The sequence below is a fragment of the Dreissena polymorpha genome, chromosome 5, assembly GCF_020536995.1.
Source record: "Dreissena polymorpha isolate Duluth1 chromosome 5, UMN_Dpol_1.0, whole genome shotgun sequence".
NCBI classification, from domain to species: Eukaryota; Metazoa; Mollusca; class Bivalvia; order Myida; family Dreissenidae; genus Dreissena; species Dreissena polymorpha.
In genome coordinates this window covers 34,859,115-34,881,997 of record NC_068359.1, presented here as the reverse complement: position 1 = coordinate 34,881,997, position 22,883 = coordinate 34,859,115, and the positions used below count along the sequence as shown (strand labels likewise).

The window sequence follows — 22,883 nt, the reverse complement described above, 5'->3', positions numbered from 1 at the left end:
ATAAAAACAAATAGCAAGATAAACAATGAGGTCCTTAATCTAATTCAATAGGGTAAGAATATATTAAACCTGAATGTCCTTTTATGCAGCGTGTTAATACGATAAGATCATGTTCGTCCGAAAGACCTGGCGAATTTGTTTTATGCGCTTTGCACAAATCCGATTTGTTTCCTGATAAGCTGACGAATATCTAAATATCTGAATGTGAGACAATATGATGCTATGTCTCCAAAGCTGTTTAAGTAAAGACGAGATGAGTTGATACTCGTTTTTGGTTCATTTCATCGTGCATAAGAAAGTTGCGTTTGGGGGGAGGGGGGGCTCTGGTCTGTCTACAACAATTGAGTGGTTAATTGGTAGCCAATTGTGATGCTATGTAGTAACTTTGTAATTAAATTTATATGTAAAAGGGATAATTTAGGGAAAATGTGAGGTTTTGAGCTCAACGAAACCAGATTCAACTTCAAGTGCACTGACCATTCCAAGGCGGTTACCCAAGTTCTGATGATGTATGTGCGTGTGTTATGTACATGAGTATCGAATGCATTTGTTTTGCAATTGTTTTTTTTCTATCAATAAAGAACCGAATTGTATAATAAAGATGTTCTCTCCTGTTGGTGCAACTAAAATTTCACCTTATGTGTATTTGTCATTCTGATCTAATAAGTTCGCTTTTTCCTGGTAATAAATCATTAATTGGCCACTTAACGTTTTAATCGGAAGATTAATAGATTCTTTTGCCAAGGCACCTTTACATTTCCGCGTAAGCCAACATGGCTCGGAATCAAGTAAAACATAACTATTTTGGTTTGTATGATATCGTGTAAAACGAGCTTTTTTATCCGAATATAATATTATTTGCTTTTTTTAATCATAACACAGAAATCGAATTTGTGAATATAATGTACTTTTATCCCTTTTTCATTCGAAGTAGCTACAAGAGCCAAGTTAAATGCTATGTCTTAAGTTTAAAACATTGATGATTTTTCTGGCAGTCTGAATTTATGAAATCGTTTGGATTTAAGCGCAACAATAATATTCTTTAACCTTTAATTTAATACAATTGTTCTAAGCCGATCGGATTTTCGGATGATATGGTTTATAGATATGGACATTTCTAGAAGATAGACAAAACTTAAGGCAATAAGACTGAAATACAACTAAAGCTAAAACATGTGAATATAATGAGCATTGTTAGATGTTCAACTGATTTAAACAAAAACAAAAATAACTTGTTAAAGAATGTCTATCCGTAGACTTCGTCTCCCCTTACCTTTTTAAACCAGATTGTGCAAGTTACACAAATGTTCGTTCAGACCATAAATGTTTAAAGCTGCGTCGCCAATATTGTATGAAAACACCCAGATTTGTACCGACGGGTAGAAAGATATTGTGTAAGGGCTTATCCTAATAAATTAAAGAACAGCAACAAAAAAACGCGTTTCAGTGCTTAGATATTAAACTTTATATATCTATGAAATAAAAAGGCAGAGCTTAATAAGTTATATTCCCTTGCTTGAATTTCAGATTGTGTTTTCAGTTAAATAATTATGCCAAAATACTTACATGTAGAGGAATGTAGGCCCACCTTAACAAATGATGATGAATTCGACAGTTTGCATGAACGGCCACATCTTTTCTACACAGTTGCTTGTTATTAAATTGTTATTAAATATAGTTCTAATGAGTTCATTCGGAAGTTGTAAACTCTTATCACCTGTTTGTTTCAGAATGACTCTAAGCAGGGGAAAAACCGTCTAATGCAAAAAATAACACGCTAATCCAAACCATCTGCGAAATCCCGAACGTTTATCTGAATTTTAAACATGAACACGAAACAGATGTTTTGACATCTGTATTTGCGAATGAAGAAATTTCTGAATGAATAGCTTGCTCGACATGCCCTTCAAAAAAAACGACACGTGCGATACGTTATTTTTGGAAAGAAATTCGATGAAAATGCGTAATGGTCGGAAGTCATAATTGTGCCTGATTTATTACAGACTAAATAGCATGTGCTGCTCCAGTTAGTATGACACGTGCTGGATATAGATGTTAACGACTGAGCAATTCTGTCGGGTCTTTTTATGCTGTAATTATATGTTTGTTCTCGTTATAGATATGATCAACTTTTTTATAATAAGTAGCATTTCTGAGAATAGACTATTTCTTAATCACAGATCACTGAGATATACACGAACATCATACGCCGCTCACCCCTTACAGACGCTGAATAAGTTACGTAAATAATATACAAACGTATATTTATATCATACAAATTGGGTCGGTTCAAGATTGCTTAGACAAAGAAATATTTTATTCAATATGCAAATCATTTATGAAATAAACTCACATGTTTAGTGATTAAACCCTTCAAAAGCAAATTTCCTTGCATTTATTTGAACACTTATGCTTTATGTGCTTTCTGAATTTAGATATTTTTACTTAAATCTCGATTTTTTAATTTAGTCGATGGCCAGTAACGCTGTTGTAAAGATTAGTTATTCCTCTTATAATAGTTAAAGTTCGTAAAAAGTTGGTGAAAAGCAACATATTTCAATTTAAGCTTTAATATAATGATTACTACATTTTCAGAGTTTGAAAGAGGCATACATCTAAATTCTCCTGTGAACATGGAGTAAATAAGATCTCAAAATTTCAAATTTGGTGCATTAAAGACACTTATCAAGATATTCAAATATGAGGGCCATGGGCCCTAAGGCGCTCACCTGAGACCAGAAGTAACTAAACTATTCTGCGAAGGTGGAGTCAAAATAATAAAAGTACTTCAAGAAACATGAAATATTATCATATTGTTCACAAGAAGAAATTCGCTCGCCCCTGAAAACCATGCTCTTCAGAGCATCGGAGCCATTTCAAAGTAAATCAAGATATTATAGGAACATATGTTATCAGCATGTTTCATTAAGATTGAACTAAAATGTGACTTATAGAGATTTCAAAATGTTTCACTATAGCAATAAAAAAATCTTCCAACCATCTCAGGGCCTTGCTTTTAAACAAACTGGAACTATTTTCAGACTCACCTTGCAATGATATTTCCAATTAAAACACAATCAACCCTTTTAGGGAATAAGGGAATTTAAGCTGCAAGCCTGTTGCATCACATCAATGAGTACAAGTGTACCAGAACAATTCAGACACAGTTAAAAGAGAAACAAGGGCTGTTTGTAAAACATGCATGCCCCCCATATGGGCTCTACGTTGTAGTGACAGCCATTGTGTGAATATGTTTTTAGTCACTGTGACCTTGACCTTTGACCTAGTGACCTGAAAATCAATAGTGGTCATCTGCGAGTCCTGATCAATCTACCTATCAAGTTTCATGATCCTAGGCATAAGCGTTCTTCAGTTATCATCCGGAAACCATGTTACTATTTCGGGTCACCGTGACCTTGACCTTTGACCTAGTGACCTGAAAATCAATAGGGGTCATCTGCGAGTCATGATCAATGTACCTATGAAGTTTCATGATCCTAGGCATAAGCGTTCTTGAGTTATCATCCGGAAACCATTTTACTAATTCGGGTCACCATGACCTTGACATTTGACCTAGTGACCTCAAAATCAATAGGGGTTATCTGCGAGTCATGATCAATGTACCTATGAAGTTTCATGATCCTAGGCATAAGCGTTATTGAGTTATCATCTGGAAACCATTTTACTATTTCGGGTCACCGTGACCTTGACCTTTGACCTAGTGAACTGAAATCAATAGGGGTCATCTGCCAGTCATTACCAATCTACCAATGAAGTTTCATGATTCTAGGCATAAGCGTTCTTGAGTTATCATCCGGAAACCATTTTACTATTTCGGATCACCATGACCTTGACCTTTGACCTAGTGACCTGAAAATCAATAGGGGTCATCTGCCAGTCATTATCAATCTACCTGTTAAGTTTCATGATTCTAGGCATAAGCGTTCTTGAGTTATCATCCGGAAACCATTTTACTATTTCGGGTCACCGTGACCTTGACCTTTGACCTAGTGACCTGAAAATCAATAGGGGTCATCTGTGAGTCATGATCAATCTACCTATCAAGTTTCATGATTCTAGGCATAGAACCTGGTTGACCGACCGACCGACCGACAGACCGACAGACCGACCGACATGAGCAAAGCAATATACCCCCTCTTCTTCGAAGGGGGGCATAATAATTAGTTGCTGATAAGCAGGTAGATGAATGGGATCATTGGAGAAATAAGAGTGCATTCCTGACAAGCCATGCATTCATGATTGGAGGTCAAACACAATTCAAGTTATATGCAGTTGTTTCTCCCCTAAGTAATTTTCTGTGAAATCAATATTACTACTTAAAATTTTGAGAAGACCGGGTATTTAATAAAGGGTTTTTAGATGGCATACATGTAAATATGTTTGTTGCACTTCATCCCCATCCAATCATCATCATAATAATCCTCTTCAGAAAGGAACAAAACTAAATATTAAAAAATTGGCAGTTTAACTGTATATCTTATCGGCAGAATTAATATTAAGATAACTGCATGGAGATCATGAATATCATAATATGCATAAATTTCTTCACCGTGTACATTGGTAATTTCTTAGTAGAGTGAAAACAAGGTTACACTATAAAGCCATTTAAAGCCATGTTTTTCAACAGACAGCAACCATAAAGGAACTCGGCCTAGATATCATAACAAGATATTCAAAAAGAAAATGTTTTGACCAAGTTTCATGATGATTGGACAAAAAATTGTCACAAGCTTTTTTTACTATATAAATATAAGAAAAAAGACCCCCCCCCCCCCCCTGGCGGCCATGTTTTTTTTACCGACCCGAACCATTTTCAAACTCAACCGCCTTATCCAGCAAACAAATATTCTAACAAAATTTCATGAAGATTGAGCAAAAAATGTGTCTTCTAGACTGTTCACATGTTTTCACTATTTACATACAGAGAAAACTGCCCCACCCCCTGGCGGCCATGTTTTTCAAATGATCATGACCATTTTCGAACTCGTCCGAGATATATACAAAACCAAAGTTTTGACCAAATTTCATGATGATTAGGCAAAATATTTGACTTCTAAAGTGTTCACAAGCTTTTTTACTATGTAAATATAAGGAAAATGCCCCCCCCCCCACCTGGCGGCCATGTTTTTTTTTACCGATCCGAACCATTTTCAAACTTAACCATCATATCCAGGAAACAAATGTTCTGACTTAATTTCATGAAAATTGGGCATAAAATGTGTCTTCTAGACAGTTCACATTTTCTTCACTATATACATGTCCGAGATATCTATAAAATCGATGTTTAGACATAATTTCATGATGAATAGGCAAAAAATGTGTATTCTAGAGTGTTCACAAGCTTTTTTTTTACTATATAAATATAAGGAAAATGTTTTTTTACAGATCCGAACCATTTTCTAACTCAACCGTTGTATCCAGGAAACAAATGTTCTGACCAAATTTCATGAAGATTGGATTTAAAATGTGACTTCTAGAGTGTTCACATGTTTTCACTATATACATATAGAAAAAACTGCCCCGCCCCCTGGCGGCCATGTTTTTTCACCGATCTGGACCATTTTCAAAATCGTCCGAGATATCAATAAAACCAATGTTTTCACCAAGTTTCATAATGATTGGGCAAAAATTGTGACTTCTAGAGTGTTCACAAGATTTCTCTATAACCATATAAGGATTACTGCCCCGCCCCCTGGCGGCCATGTTTTTCAACTGACCGGAACCTTTTTTTTTAACTCAACCAACATATCACTTAGACAAACATTTTGACAAAGTTACATGAAGATTGGACATCAAATGTGAGTTCTACAGTGTTCACAAGGTGTTTATTTTTTTGACCAAGTGAACTAGTTTTTGACCCAGCATGATCCAGTTTCGAACTCAGTCGAGGTATCATTGGGACAAATGTTCTGACCAAGTTTCATGAAGATCGCACAATAAATGTGGCCTCTAGAGTGTTCACAAGGCAAAATGTTGACGACGAACGACGGACGACGGACAACGGACGACGGACAAAAGGCGATCACAAAAGCTCACCATGAGCACGTTGTGCTCAGGTGAGCTAAAAAGTGATACCCAGCAAATAGTACAAAAACAGCCTCCGAAGCAACTTATCTGGTTAGGAAATATTTACAATAGTATAAACGTATATAGCCACTTGTTAATTAGCTTAAAATAGTTCGGTGCCACTGGTGATTTGGCACTCACCGCAAGAAATGTGTAGCGGAATGGGCGCGTAACCAGAATTGAAATAGCGTTACACGCAATAGAAATTGTATCACAAAGACGAGTTTGTTTAACGATTATCTTTATTTTGAGTACGTCTGGAAAATTAATTAATCTGACCAGGAGCCTAAATTTTCTGGAAATGTAACAAAGAAATCATACGGTGCGTGAATCAACTTTGACAGGATGAAGAAGCCGTATTATTCGACAGATGTAATCTCTCCTGCAACAAGTGTTCCCCCGAAGTGTTACAAACGAATTAGCAGGTAAATGGAAGGCAATAAGTCAACCCCATCATCGCTTGCGAGTTTGTACCTGATACGTTAATGCTACGGCTAGACAAGGAGAAAATTGTACCTGACTTCTTTATTAGCGAACTCTATAAGTCTGAAGAATGTTCTCTTTGGGGATGCATCATGGCTTATGCGACATTCAAAACCCTCCGTATGTTTAATGAATTTGTTTGAGATCAATATACTAAAGCCAATACTATCGGTTGCGCTAAAGAGTTTTATTTGTCTTTATGTGTTTTTTTTAATAGACATGGGCCTCGTTACCCCTCTTATACAGTTACTGTAATGGACCCAAAAGTATATAAATGTTACTAAGTTCAAACGACTGCAATTCCTATGTTAATGATGACTTTGTAAGAAATGTTTTGCAATTTAAAACAGAGTTCTATACAAAAATAGGACTTGGGTTTTATTAATCACATGTATATTTGCGGAACTTTTTTGTATGGATGGATTTTAATGGCTGGAAAAGCTTCCAATATATCAATTAAAATACTATATTTATTTTGCAGTCATACCAGCCTTAACAAAACTTAAAAATTTACATAAAAATACTACGACAAATGGAGACATGTAACAAACAAAAAGCGTACAACCTGTTTTTTTTTATAGAAATTCATGTATAACTTAATGCTGCCACAAACAATGTTTCAGCAAATTCGTAAAGGATCCCCTACCATCCCAAAATACACAGATTGTAAATAAATCCAACCGTATGTTTTTGAAACATTAGGCCTAACCTACTTACAATGTAAAATTTGATGTAAATGCCGCCATTGGAAGATTCACGTCGAACGTCGTTTCCCGTGCCTCGTAAAGTTCGTTCACGACCGTAGAGGTCACCACCGTCTCTGCAAATCTGAACATGATATCAGAGCGTACTGTAAGCGAGACCACCTTGGGAACCTGAAATCGAACGTCGGCATGACATACTGAGGCAATCAACCGCAATTAAACAATAAGTTTAGACACCCAGATTGTGAACCATGCACAATATTGTCGAAGTTCGTATGTTACTGCACGTATGTAAGGTTTGTTGTTGTGTTGTTTTTCAAAAACTGAACAAATTTTAAAGGTACCGTCAACCACGACGACGAAGAAAAGAAAAGTTGTAAAATACCGTATATTTTTACAATTATTAGTTTATATTGATTAAAATACCATGTCTGGTATATTACATTGCTTGAAAAAAGTTGTTAAGTTTTCAGTATATTCGGTCATAAATTTCACTGGGTACCGGTACCAGGTAACTACCGGTTAACGCCAGTAGACTGATCATCATCATCACGTATTAAACACAGGAATGCAAATTGTGCGTGCGTAGTGAATTGTATATATTTTATATATTAATGATCAATCTACTTGCGTTATTAATAATGTGTATATCTTTATGTCAACTACTTTCGCGATGTACTTTCGATTTCACGTCGCGAAATGTTATTACCGAATATACTGAAAATATGAACTTTTTAAAGTAATGTAATATACAAGTCGTAATATTTTAATCAATATAAACTACAGAGTGTATAAAAAATACGGTATTTTACAACTTTTCTTTGTCTTCGTGGTTGACGGTACCTTTAAGCATGTTTGATATTAAATTCCAAGACGAATACCGAGCTTTAATTGCCTTAGCCATTCTGTTCAAAAACTAAATTAATTTGAAGAACGTTGTGTTTTATTAAAACACGAATAAATTGTTTTGCTGCTGAATCGTGTATCGTTTTATTGTCAGTGTAATGTTAACATTAAATGTGCGCCATCTTAAATAAGCAAATAATACAATTGCTGATTGTTACAAAAAAATCACTATATATTTATGTTACCACAATAAAATACTGATTTATTGATTGAAATTCATACTTCTCAGTAACGATACCAATGTAAACGAGCAGGTTTACGCCCAATCTCCACGCAGAGTTGGCGTTCCATGCTCTAACATGCGCGTATGTGCTGGCAACATAGTGTGCATGTGTCGTATTCGACTTTACAAAATAAAATTATTTGCCAATGAATAAAACACTAATTTCGTTTAGTTATTTAATTACTTCATCTGAACTTTGAGTTTGCATTTCTTCATCCGAACTTAAAGTTTATAATAGTATTTATCAATGGTCTAAATGCTTTGAAAAAAATATTACAAGATTGTTTATACATGTACTTGCATGAAATAACGCATTCTAAGATTAACTATTTCTGTCGATGTTTGCCTCGTTGTAATTGGGGATTTGTATTACCTATCTCTTTCAATGAAAGCTTAATTAGAAGTTTTGCGAAGTTTGCAGTTTATTTAAAAATAACCAAACATACATAATGAAACACAAAATCAAGAAACATATGTAAACGCTATCTACTAAACGTGATTGTTATCTCGATTTCCGTTCGTGTTAACGACCGTTTCGTACAGCATCAAAGTCCCAACCAGTTTGAGTATTTCCGGACATTTCTCAGACATTCTTTCGTGATTTGTCAGCGAAAATCATACGTGGATTAATTTTCCTTGCGCATACAAGAACAAATAACTTATAAATAATAATATTTTCATCCATTAGCAAATTGTGTTATAGCCAGTATGAATGGAAATTTAAACTGGGCATGTTCAAAACTGCATACATTTGTATGCTGTACATAATCCAATCAAAATATATGACATAAACGGAAAAATAAAAAAATATACAAGGGATGGCAAAATGCCTTGCTGCATATTTTATTGTTTGCCTTCATGTGTAAAAAGTAAAAAGTATATTGTGATTGGACACAGTTTCAAAATTGATGTTGATGTTTTTATTTACTCGGTAGTTTCTTTGTGTGCCCATTTTAAACATTTGGTTTATTGCGAAAAAAATATCGACGCTACAATTTTTATTTTCTCCTTGCATCACAAGATCGTAACAATCTTGCTAGACTTCACAATATGTATTTATTCACATTAAATGTTCGTCTATCCGATGGCTAACCCATTTATGCCTAGCGTCTAGAAAAAAGGCCTTGGCAAACAGCGTAGACCCAGATGAGACGCCGCATAATGCGGCGTCTCATCAGGGTCTGCGCTGTTTGCTGAAAGGAATTTCTGTAAGAAATATTCTAAATATAGAAATAAATATACTAGACATCACTCATTTTGGAAATAAATTGATCCAATTTAGAAGAATGGGAGAGTCCACTAGACATAAATGGGTTTAAAAAATATTTTTCTTCAACATGTTCCTGGCGTTTCTTTATAACGTGTCGTTTATGATGATGTATTTGATCTTTACCATTATACCGAATGGTGATTTATTAATTGCCCCTACTTTATTTGATGAATTTTGAAATAATGAAAATTATAATTATTGTATGTTTGTTAAAGTCTTCTAGGATTTCTACGATCTGTTAAAAAAGCAGATAAATCATTATTATTAACATGTATAAGGATTCTTGAATTTTAGGGTAGCTCGGGAAACTGTATGTATTGGTTGACATCTTTTGTGTATGATAGAAGAAACAAAAATGTTTCCTATAGGGTGTTAACAAGGTAAATATTGGCGAAGCATGACGAACGACCACAAAAGCTCACCATGAGCACGTTGTGAGCTAAAAAATAATGACCGTCACCAGGAATGCATCTGAAACACTTCACTCGCCGTAGGAGCTCCCATACGTTTCGAAATTTATACGAAAGCGATTGTTGCATTTCCGGAGCATCAAAGAACTCTGGAACTCTGGGGATTGGCGTGATTTATTGTCTGCACGATAACTGTCGGATGAAGACCGATCTTATCCCTTGATGAAACCGGTCTGGGTATGTTGGCAGCTACAATTTACGGCCCCAATAGCATGGGTTTTATGATGTCGTTTACATGGAAAATTGTGTCCGTTGTAAACTAAAGAAGGCAATCCGCATATGTGCGAAGATTAAAAGAACCGTTTTGCTTTTTATTTACGACCGCGAAATGCCAATGAAAATGACTGAAACAACTTTATGAAAACGTGAACTTTTGAAAGATGTAATAATCCTCAGAAAATAAGTATAAGCAATACGTCAACTACACGTTCTTCATAATGGGGGATTTAACGAAATATATAATTGAAGGCGTTTACACAGAGGCATACCAAAATATTGAAAGAAAACTCGACTGCGAGACAATCAACACATCTGTAACGTGAGGCACACATGCGAATTATTTTATTAATTGTAATATAAAACTTTTGAACGGTTGAAAGTTCGTATGTGCATATGAGGTATGCATATCTCCGGTGTATAGAATTCCAAATATTTTAGCTATTCTTTTGATCGCAATAAGGCGAATTCCTAGATAACTGTACGTAATCCCTGTTCATTCCATAAAGGCTTCATAGAGTCTTCTTTTAAAAGCATACAACCCTTAACATGCGTTATACAATTAATTTCTTTGATTACCTTTCTATATTTATAGAGGTCCAATACATTTGGCAGTCTTTAACTGAAGTAATCCCATAATTAAACAAAAATTATCTTTGGAAATATCAAAGAACTATCAAATGAGCGTATTAATTGAGCTTGGCACATACCTATCGGCCCTACGTTAAAGCACGAATAACTTGTTCCAAGAAAGAATTATCGCTTGATATCAATATAAAATCAACTACATCAAAGTGGTCATTGCCTTTGATAACGCGAGGTGTTGCGAAATTATCTCAACATTCATTATTACTCACCTTTGCTTAGATAGCCCAACACAAGATTGTGCAAAGAATCCGAATTTGATACCTAATATAATGTAGGCTAATATACAATTATAAATATTTTGAATATCGTTTCATGACGTTTATTTTATCGCGAAGTAAAAATAAAAGGAACGTTAATATAATGGAATGAAAATTACATTTTAGTAAGTTGCACAGAAATGAAACCGTTCCGGTCTTTCATAATATGTTAGGTTTATTCATTTAATTAATATGTGATTTGTTCGAAACACGCGTATGTATGGAAGCGTATATGATTCACCCTGATGCTGTGATGATGTCAACATTCTATGACGGCATGATATTAAAAGGGTGTCATTGCGTAAAAAATAACTCATCGTGTCGACTAAAACTATGATGGCAAGTCATTTTGGGAAAGTGGGAAAAAGCTGCATAACTATGTCGACATACCATGTTATTTCACAGTAAGTCGATATAAATTAATCATGCATGACCATATTATTGGGGTGTACCATATACGCTTCCGTACGTATGCGATATAATGTTTTCTTTTTGGCACAATTTAACATTCGTGACATAAAATATTTTGAAGCGTTCGCCGTTGCGGTGCGCTACACAATTTAAACATTATTGCGATACACAAATGAAGTGCCTGAAAAATAAATATGATACGCGTTCTGATAAAACTTGGCTTATCGCCTGTTCGTAAAGTGTCATCCCAGATTAGCAAGTGCAGTCCGCACAGGCTAATCAGGGACGACGCTTACCGCCTAAACTAGATTTTTGGTAAGGAGGGAATTCATTGAAACTAAGTATACCATAAAAGCGGAAAGTGTCGTCCCTGATTAGCCTGTGCGGACTGCACATGGTAATCTGGGATGACACTTTACGCACAGACAATAAGCCCAGTTTTCTCAGAACAAGACACAAAAAGTATTATAAGGTGCGCTTTGGGAAAACCGGGCTTACTGCATGTGCAAAAGTTTTGTCCTAGATTAGCTATGGCAGTCCGCAGAAGCTTATCAGGGCGGATATTTAGCACTTTAACAAACTTTTCGTTTAAAGGACGTATCTTCTTACCTAAATTCCAAGCAAGGCGGAAAGTTCGTCACTGATAAGCGGACTTCACAGACCGACACTTTACGCACGTGCATTAAGCATGGTTTTCAAAGAGCCCGGCTGATATGTAAAAGCAACTTAATGTGTTGTAATCAAATAAATAACTTATAATAACTTGGAAATAATATAACAGCGACAAGAGATATGAACATACTTGTCGACACGATACAAAATATAGTGCAGACCTATTTAATGGACACATACTTCTAATGTGCACGTGTTTTCACATAATAACATCCATAAAATGCACCATGTAAATTACTGTAATGATCCACAAGCAATCTGGTTTATTAAACGCATCGTCCTGAAAATTGTTACCAAGTTATGCCTTTCCAATTTTGCGTCGGCATTTATGGTGTGATAAGAAACATTAAAGGAACATTAATATGCGCTTTAAATGATTTCATTCGATTATTATTTATAATTCACTAAATAATATTGCTTTTTTATATTGCCATTATTGTATATTTTGTATACTTAGGTGAAATAAACGATATATTACGCTCTGTTCTGATAAATTATTTTAATCGTAACAAATATAAGTAAACGCAGACTCATTACACGCTATGATAAACTATGTTGTTTAAATATACATTTGTTTACAAAAATAAATGTCTAACATGTGTGACCTTCATCTCTGCAAATGCACATATGAGTCGTGTTCTGAGAAAACTGGGTATAATGCATGTGCGTAAAGTGTCGTCCCAGATTAGCCTGTGCAGTCCGCACAGGCTAATCAGGGACAACACTTTCCGCTTGTTTGGCCTTGTTTCGTTTAAATGAAGTCTCTTCTTAGCAAAAATCTAATTTAGACGGAAAGTGTCGTCTCTGATTAGCCTGTGCGGACTGCACAGGCTAATCTGGGACGACACTTTACGCACATGCATTATGCCCAGTTTTCTCAGAACGCGACTTATATAAATGCTTTTAGCTGATATCTTTCTCCGAGTGTTTGTCAACCGGAGATCGTGTGAATTCTGGAGCCTGTTTCACTGCTTGATCCATTTCACAGCTACGTGGGAGGATATTTGCTTGGTCTCGACGTTGACTCATTTCACAAGAAGGGATTAAAGTTCTATGTCTGCAAAGCTTTAATTTGCTTCATGTTGTTAAAACTCTGTAATACATCTTTCTGTATATTAAAGTATTTTGATTAAGGTGGCCAATTGGGAAAAAAGAATATGTATTAAAAGTAGCCTCATCAGACAAGTAACCTTATTATTGCTGCAACTGCAGCTATTAATTTCTTAACAAGAAAAGTTAAGTGTTTTGTGCTTTGAGGGACTAACAAACTTTTGAGTATTTTCGGAAGTCTAATTGCTAATTGAAACCTTTACAGTTAGCCTTCAAACAAATGGCTCGCAAATATAGTTATTAATAGACACATTTTCGTTTTCGCGTTGTAATCCACGAGTGGAACAAATTGAAAGACATCATAAATCATAAGCGGTGAGGATGATGGAATGGTATGGTATAAAACGGAAAAAAAAAACGATTCCCTCGTGCAGATTTTACAAACTCCAATGCTGTCTTTTCTATATGATTCGTCGATATGTATAATGTCTCAGTACAAAATATTGTTAAAACCACAAAATGTGTCGTGACCTCAGATACAGCAATTATTTGTAAATTTGATTTTATTCTGAATACATGTAAGTTATCTCGTGATATTTTACATCATTCTGTTATAAGCAAGAGTGAAAGATTTCAGTGAGCAGGCAACTAAGTTTTGACGTTTGTTTAACATAGAAACGTATTTGCTACTGTCAATGTCAATAGTAACTGATTGGTATTGCCATTAACGTTGGAAAAAGCTTAGTTTTGTGAAGTGTTTGGACATTAAGTTATTACATTGTCCCGGTCATTGAATTAACCCTTAAAGCGCTGGAGCTGAATTTTAAAGGCCTTTGCAAACAGTTTGGATCCAGATGAGACGCCACAGAACGTGGCGTCTCATCAGGATCCAAACTGTTTGCTATTCTGATAGTATTCTTTGAAAAAAAATGAAGAAAATGCTAATTTTAGAAATTCAGCAGACGACATTTTAGCAGACGACAAATTTCCCAGCATGCAAAGGGTTAAATCCCAAGCATCAAGGTAAACAATACGATATTGAACAATCGCACGCCGTACACGACGTAATCAAACATAAAGGAACTTTTTTATTTGTATGCTTTGGTTGATAGGAGAAATTTGTTTTGTTTAGCCCATGTGACGTAAAACATTAAATGTATAAAGTTGTGTGGTTTAAACCTCGAATCCTCTAGTCTATTCTTTTCAAGCTGAATTAAACAAAAACGTTATTTGTGTTTATCTAAAATAAATCATGCTGGACAACGCTAAGTGTATCTTCTGATTTTCCCATGTTCATGATATATCTATTCCGAGTGTTTGTTGTTGTTGTTTTGTTGTTTTGTTTACTTTTGATCTGGAATAATTGTAATGAGCTACTGAATAGCAATCCTTGGATGTGATATGACTGTAAGTGTCGCAAGTTCGTGCTATTTGGGATGACAGATGTGCCATGTGTAAGTGAAAGTGACAGATCTTGTGCCTTTATTAACGTTAGGCTACATGCGAATGCCAGGAATGACATAGTAACCACTCCTACCTTTCCATCTGTGACGTTACTGCTGGCAGATTGGCAACACATCTCTATTGCCAACGTTAGTATCACTAAAGCACGACCTTCACTTAATGTAACCATGTTGAACAATAGCGTTACGGCCTCGAAATAAAGCCGTTAAATCCGTCTATGACGCTACCGCACTGCGAAGTTCAGATATTCCATCGTTACGCTTGCTGTTTTCCCCTCCATCATGATGTTGTACTGAAAAATATCGTCTCTACTACCGAATTATTATTAACGCCCGCTTTTAAAACATTTATTCCCGAATCCCAACAATTAAATTTCTATTTTTTGTTCTTCCTTTGTCAAAAATTATGACCAACTGTTACAGTTTTATTCATACAGAGGTTCACATAGATCGGTATAATGTTCATGTGCTGTTTTTAAGCACTAAAATAAACATGCACAGCTATGACTCCCAACACGTGTTATTCACACCCTCTCACGAGATTTCTCATTAAAATAATTCGTACGGTACGGAAGAACTTGTTAAAATACTTAACCACAGAAATCCTGCTTGTAATTTATTTCCGAGAGCTTTTCAAAATATGCGATTCTTACGCAATGGCTTTTAAATCCGTTTTTCATCATTATCACATAGGCAAAAACACATAGTCACCAGATCAGCGAAGTCTACTACAACTTTATTCCTCGTGATATATTTATAATAACAGACTAATTATTTCCCCATAAAACAACAGTGGCAAGCATATGCTGGTGTTCGTGGATCTCTCGAGAGCAGTAGGTGTTAACAGTACTGAAGACAGGTACTCCTAGCTCGCCTTTCTTTGCCGTATCCCAAACAACATGCTTGACTGGTAATTCTAAGACAACCACCAAATAGCACTTCGTTTGAGCAGTACTTGTTCTAGTGAAACCACAAGATAATAATATTTAAATCAATAAGTAAGGCTTTTGAAATAATTTCTGGCAAAGATTATGTTGATTGCTGTGACTTAAGAAGTGGCCGCAATGCTGCAGATTTTATTTGTTGATTTTTTTTTTTCGTAAGTATATAAATTATGCTCGAATATGGAATATTTCACATACAAGTACCCGAAATATGTTGCATGTTTGGTCATAAGTGATTCGTCTTACTCAAAAATAATAAAAAATACTAAAAAAACACAAACACTGACAACAGCCGCAAGTGGTAAGCGAATGGCCATGCTAATAATTAGTAAACACAACATTTCATAATGGGGCCTTTTCACAGATAGATTTTGGCATGTTTTGAAGTTTGTCGATAAATGTAAGCATTGGATCTAAAAAGCTCCAGTAAAAAATCAAGAATACAATTTAAAAAAGTAACCCTCAACAGGGCTCGAACCACTGACCCCATGGAGTCCTTGAGTAAAAGTCTATCACTTAGACCACTCTGCCATCCGTGCTCATACATTTACTAATCTATTTTATACAGTACTTTATATAAGCAGCCCTCGTATTTTCACAAAATATAACGAAAACAACCAAACTCTCCCAAATTATTCAATCGTTTCGCGTTGCAACGCTTTGTTCGTGTGGCATGATAACACTTTCAAAACGTATGAGTTATTTTTTATTTGCTCTATTAAAAACGAAGATACTGTCGGGACAAGCCATTTCATGTCCAGTTTAGCCAATTTATTGTATCCTTGACAGATGAGCCTGTGACCTGAGTCTTTCAGTTGAGATGCCGTCTCCAGGTGGTAAACATTCGGACAAGTCAAGCTACAATAAATTTCCTTACATGATTAGCGCTACAGTTACAATCTGAACAAGATGCGGTTTGCCTAAATCTGAGCTCTTTAGAGTGAGATTGGAATTAAAATTATGGACATAACTGTTACTAGTGAAAGTTTGTCTCAATATGGTAAACATTTCATTTTGTGGTTAAGTATTTCGATATTGCATGATGAATGATAACCTTATAGTTTGGGCAGGCTGTTTTATGCACAAATGTGGTTTTGACCTTGGTGTGACAGGTTGGAGCAAGGATCTAAAACGCCTCAAGCCATCTTTACTTAAGTTATATATGTAGTTAATTAATTTGGCATTGCATTGATGAATAATGAAGCACCAGTTCAAACAGCTCAATTGTGTTGAAATTTTTTACATTAAATATGGTTTGTCCTTTACTTTTAAACGACGGACACGAGTATTATACCCGGTAGGACGTCTCCACATGCCGAACACGTGTGTTACGTTATTTTAAAATTGTATGATGAATGATGAAGTTATAGGCGGGATAGGCTCAGAAGGATGGATGGACGGATGCACAAACGCATGCCGGTAGATACATGGACAGTGTGACAGCCATATCAAGCTAGTTACAGCAGAGTTCGGTATAAGGAGAACGTATACTGCCTTGCTGTATGAGCTAGCTTTTAGAGATTCCGGGTTCAATCCCCAGTATGGAGGGTTTTTTCTGACTGGGTTACATTGGCGCTAAACGTAAAAAAAACATCGAGTGTGTCAGACGTCCCTCAGATGTCGTGGCATGGGGAAATTCGTGGACGAATTTCTCAATTTGAGGGTGTGTGTCTAGCAGTGTTCGGTATCAGGAAAACTTATACTGCCCTGCTTTATGAGCTGGCTTTTATAGCGACGCGGTAGATTGTCTGTCTGATTTGGATCCGGTAGGTATCGGGTTCAATCCCGATTGTGGATGGGATTGTTCTTGCTGGGTTACACGAATTGCACAAGAGCTGAACTAAAATCAATTGAAAACAGTCTGAAAACAACAACTATAAAATGCATAAGAAGAGTTTGCAGCCTGAACTACCGATCACCCATCAGTCCTGCGTGCACCTGTTTGGATGACACAACACTTTCAGGACCTGTTCAATTGGTGTGCTTACTTTTGTATTGTGTTCTCTTAAATGATAATTCTCGGTGCTTATGAAGACATGCTTTATTATAGTTCATTCACATGCTGAAGGGATTAATAACGTTACAGCAATTGAGGTCTGCTATTTTAAATTACAAAAGGGCATACTGATTTATTATGACACTTTGCTATTACTATCCAAACTAGTTTCATTAGTCATTCAAAATAGCATAAATGGGGACAGAAATTCACGTTTAGTCATTGATTCATCAAATCATCGTTTGTGTTATCTATGTATACACACTACGAACCAATATAATAAAAACTTTTGGCGCTATGTGTGTATAAATAGTGCGGACTCGTTAATTTATATCGGCTGAATTCAGTTAAAATTATGAAATACCGTTGGAGTCGTGTTTTATGTTAAAATGAGTGTGTCACATAAATTACTGTTTAATATAGCTTAATATAGCTTACAACTCGTGGTGTATGTGTATTTTCAAAATCAAAACAAGCATAAAATAAGTTTATATGGAAAAAATACCCTTAAAAGCATCAGACGTGTATACTATCCATATATTTTTAAGTCCCATGCCACTTGAATTGAAAAGTTTGCATTATTTCACATTTGCACAGTGATAAGAAATTAGTTTGTTTAAAAAAGCACAAAATCAATTATGGGCTCAAATCATATTTATCACTTGCCACGTTAAAAATAGGTTGCAGCAAAACCTTAGCGTCGCCAAAACATAAAATATGAGGATTATTTCAAATATAAACAAAGCATTATATTCGTTCTTTGTTATTTGTTACTGTTTTTAAACGAGATATGATACTAAGTGTAATAAAAGGAATAGTTTAGTAAAAAAAAAACTTGTATACAGTTAAAGACAAACACGAACACTGTATGTGTGTGTGTTCCTTTTTAGTACACTTGTCATGATGACCGGTGTAATATACCGCCATGCATTATGGGTACTAAGACCAACTATTTTGTATTTCCCTACACGAAATGTGATAACTACATTTACTTTCAGTTGCAGCATAATACCTTGATAAAGTTACACACTTCAATTATGATTGACAACATTAAAGCGTCATTTCTTAGAGTGACAGGACCAATATCCCTGGGTTCGTGGATTCGAGTCTCATTCCAAACTAAGTAAGTAACCTGCACGTATAAATACGCCGGGGTTATTTACTAGTGTAAGTAATGCGGCTTACTATACAGATGACAGTAAGTAAACAATAGGCCTAAGTCACATTGATCTATTTTATATTAACAGATTTCAGTGATAAACCCAAGAAGGGACTCCGTAAAAGGACAAACTGCACAGAACGATAGGTTACAACACACTATATTTCAAATTGTACAAAAACTATAGAAAGGGGCCTTTTCGCAGATTCTCACATTTTCGTTGCAGTTATGATATTTGTGAGGAAGCAGTAATACTAAATATTTAGCATGCTCTTACATATGAATTTTATGCATCTTTTGACGATTCAGAAGCCTGACAATTATAAAGCGTTTGCAACGCGAAACGATTAAATAATAATTTGGGGAGTTCTGTTTGTGTCGTTATATTTTGTGATTTTTCGACGATTGCATATATAAAGTATAAAATGTATCACTAATTTTATTAGTACGGATGGCCGAGTGGTATAAGCGACAGACTTTTACTCCAGGGCTCCAGGGGTCAGTGGTTCGAGCCCAGTTGAAGATTACTTTCTTTTCTTTCTTTAATTTCATTCTTGTTTTTTACTGTAGCGTTTTAGATCAAATGTTTAGATTTATCAATATAAAGCATCTAATGACAAACTTCAATACATGCCAAAATCTGTGAAAAGGCCCCTTTAAAACATGGCTCATATATATTTAAAATTTGAACTTAATTGCAAAATACTGCAATGAAAAATGTATAACTGCCTGTTGATTGGTACAAATCGACTTCAAACAAGAGGTACGGGAGTGCGTATACATACGGTGCCGTGATGGCTACACAAGAGCACCCATGAGATTTCTTTCATTACAGTCTGCAATGCCCGCTGATTTCACAAGGTATAGTCTGCTAACGGAGTGGCTTCGTCTGCTTATCTGCCAAGGGCGCCTTTAATTTCAAACTCTCGCAAAGCGATTTCAGCATGTTTACGAAAAAAATAATTCATGTCGGTTCGGTGTAACGCGTAAGTGTCTCCGGTGCACTCCCAGATATCAATAACTAAATAACCACAATATGCAGATTACATAAACTTATAATTCAGTATGTTTTATCTAATGAGAACTTACATGCATTGCAATTGAAAATGAAATTGCATTTCTCAATTATCGCAGTGATCGTCATGCCTCATACTGGGCTCACGGCCTTAAATAACGGGCGCCACCTCTTTTTGTGATGTATTAATAAATGAGCCAATGCTATTTCCGAGGTGGCGCTAAGGACCGGATGTTTTGAAGTTTCACGTATAATTCTTCAGGGTTAGTAGGTTTTATATGGTTTTTTTTTAACATATTTCGCAATATTTAAAAAATCGGGCAATGTAGTGCGATTCAGCAATGATGTATTCATCCAAAAATGTACACAAGCATACAACCACAGCCCATTTGGGAACTTTAGAACCTTTATAAGTTGCGACATGGTGGATTTTTCAAATCAAATAAATGTGTTATGCTTGTGTGACGAGCAAAATTCCAACAGATTATTTCGAGAACGACGTCAAACGATTGCGTTCAACATACACTAGTTACTACACGCACAGACAAAATGACATCTTGCAGATCTACGAGATAACTTTGAATTTTTCCATAAGAGATGGAGCCAACACCAAGTAGGTGAAGCTAAGGACATGAGATGGCGCCAACGCACGATATATGAATCAGTACATGACTTTCATTTGATAGACAATGTTCCTTTTTCAAATATCTTTTTATTTTTCAACGTAAAACCCAAATCTATAAAGAACATATACACATTATATTAATAAAACAATATGTACATATGCAAATATATAAGAAACCAATTCAGTTAAGAGGTCAATTATCTGGAAACAAATTGTACGATATAAATCCAAAATATGTAATATTAAAAAATCCAATAACTAAATTCTCAACATTATCTAAATATTTTCTCTACAACAAATGTGTTAATACAAAAACAAATTCACCATGTTATAAAAAAATATAACTTTTTCTTGAAACGATTAATTTTGCCCCCTATTGCAATTAACTAAAAGGAATATGTCAACGAATCTTAAATAGGCTAACACATGTAATTCGTCCCTACTAATAGGGTATAATATATACAAAATTAGAATAACTTCGGCTTTATTTCTTACCTTTGTGTTTATTATGATCAAGCTTCTTTCCAGTTTTGTAGGACATTCAATAGCATAAATCTAAAAAAAAACTTTGCAACACCTCTTTTCTCATAAAAACGTAGACTTTACATTTTTATTACATGTCATTATGATCGAATTAAGAAAAAAAGATCGAACACTCAACCTGGAATACGAAACAAAAAGTGTATGGTCGGCATCGAAAAGGGCTAAAAAGTGCATTGGCGCCACCTCCTGTCATTAGCGCCACCTCAAGAAGCCAGTGTTATGTGCATCGGAAAACTTATACATGTCCTAAGCAATGGGTGGAAATTTGCTCGTCACACAGGCAAAGTACATAGATTTTATGTTAAAACCTTTACCATGTCACAACTTGTAAAGGTCATCACGTTTCCAAATGGGTTGTTATTATATGTTTCTGTACATGTGTGGATGATTAAATCTTCGCTGAATCGCACTACATTGCCTGCTTTTTTTTATATTGCAAAATATGTTGAAAAAAATAAATAAAACTTACTCACTCTGTAGGATTATCCTTGACGTTTAATAACATCTGATCATTAGCGCCACCTCGGAAGTAGCATTGGCTCATTTATCAATTCATCGCAAAAGGAGGTGGCGCCCGTGATTAACAGCAGTAGGGCTGCTCGAGCCCAGTCCGATCCAAGTACGATGGTTACTTACTATGATATGGATCGATTGAAAGTGATTTTAAGATCTTTGGATCAACTTGTTTGCTTTTGTAATTGTTAAAAATTTGATTGAATGTCGTTTTATGTTACATGCAATAAACGATATATTACGACTGTGGTTCAAAGACAAGCCTTTCCCTGTATAAGTTTTACACTATAAAGCAACGTGAATGTCTTTTTTCACGTTTCCATTGCCATTCAATCGTATCCCGATAGAAATGTCCGATCCAAAGTTCATTTACGACCTGCAATTCAGCCCATCGCGTTTGACGACCCGTTACTCCCGCGCTATTGAGCGCATCACAGCCCATCACATTAAACTGCGTGGTTTCAGAGTGAAAAGGCGTAACGAGCCTGTATTTGTTTACATTTAAGATGCCTGTTTTCTTGCACTCGTTTAATTCGAAGGTTAATCACTTTTCAAGCTGGCCACAGACTCTATTAGAGCAGGGAGACGGCAAACGTGTAATGAATTCGAAGATAGGGGTAATCGTTTACCACCTAATCGTACAAATATGAGATACATAACGATGATGATGGTGGTGGTGGTGATGATGAGGATGATGATGATGATGATGATGATGATGATGATGATGATGATGATGATGATGATGATGATGATGATGATGATGATGATGATGATGATGATGATGATGATGATGATGATGACGATGATGATGATGATGATGATGATGGTGATGATGATGATGATGATGATGATGATGATGATGATGATGATGATGATGATGATGATGATGATGATGATGATGATGATGATGATTTGTACTGCGTTGTAGCTTTTACGATTGGTCTTGTATGCGCGTTCTGAAGCTTATAAGGTCCTTCCGCTCCCGAGGCTTCGTCATTTGAGGACCAAGGACCCGGAGTATGCCCTAGCACTCCTACCTTGCTATACTCGTGAAAGTTGGGACGAATTTTGAACTAAAGCTGAAACTTCCGTCTACAAACTATGTTTTTTTAATTACATATATTGAATGTTGGTGTGGTGTTGAGGTGCGGGGGAAGCCAGAGTACACGGAGGAAACCCCACAAGTACGGTATGGTGACCACCAACCATACTTAAATGCGCCGTAAGC

General features: G+C 35.7%; 1 protein-coding gene across 1 annotated transcript in view; it reads right to left on the bottom strand.

Moving 5' to 3' along the window:
* The window catches only part of LOC127881612 (inter-alpha-trypsin inhibitor heavy chain H3-like), a 38,185-nt gene extending 22,453 nt beyond the window's left edge, over positions 1–15,732 (bottom strand). The window contains exons 1-2 of the mRNA XM_052429643.1: positions 14,935–15,732; positions 7,288–7,445 (exon numbers count right to left, since the gene is read on the bottom strand). Of these exons, the coding sequence (XP_052285603.1) occupies positions 7,288–7,445; positions 14,935–15,030 (254 nt within the window). The 5' untranslated portion in view covers positions 15,031–15,732. The remainder of the gene's footprint in view (positions 1–7,287; positions 7,446–14,934) is intronic.
* Positions 15,733–22,883: the final 7,151 nt, after the last annotated feature.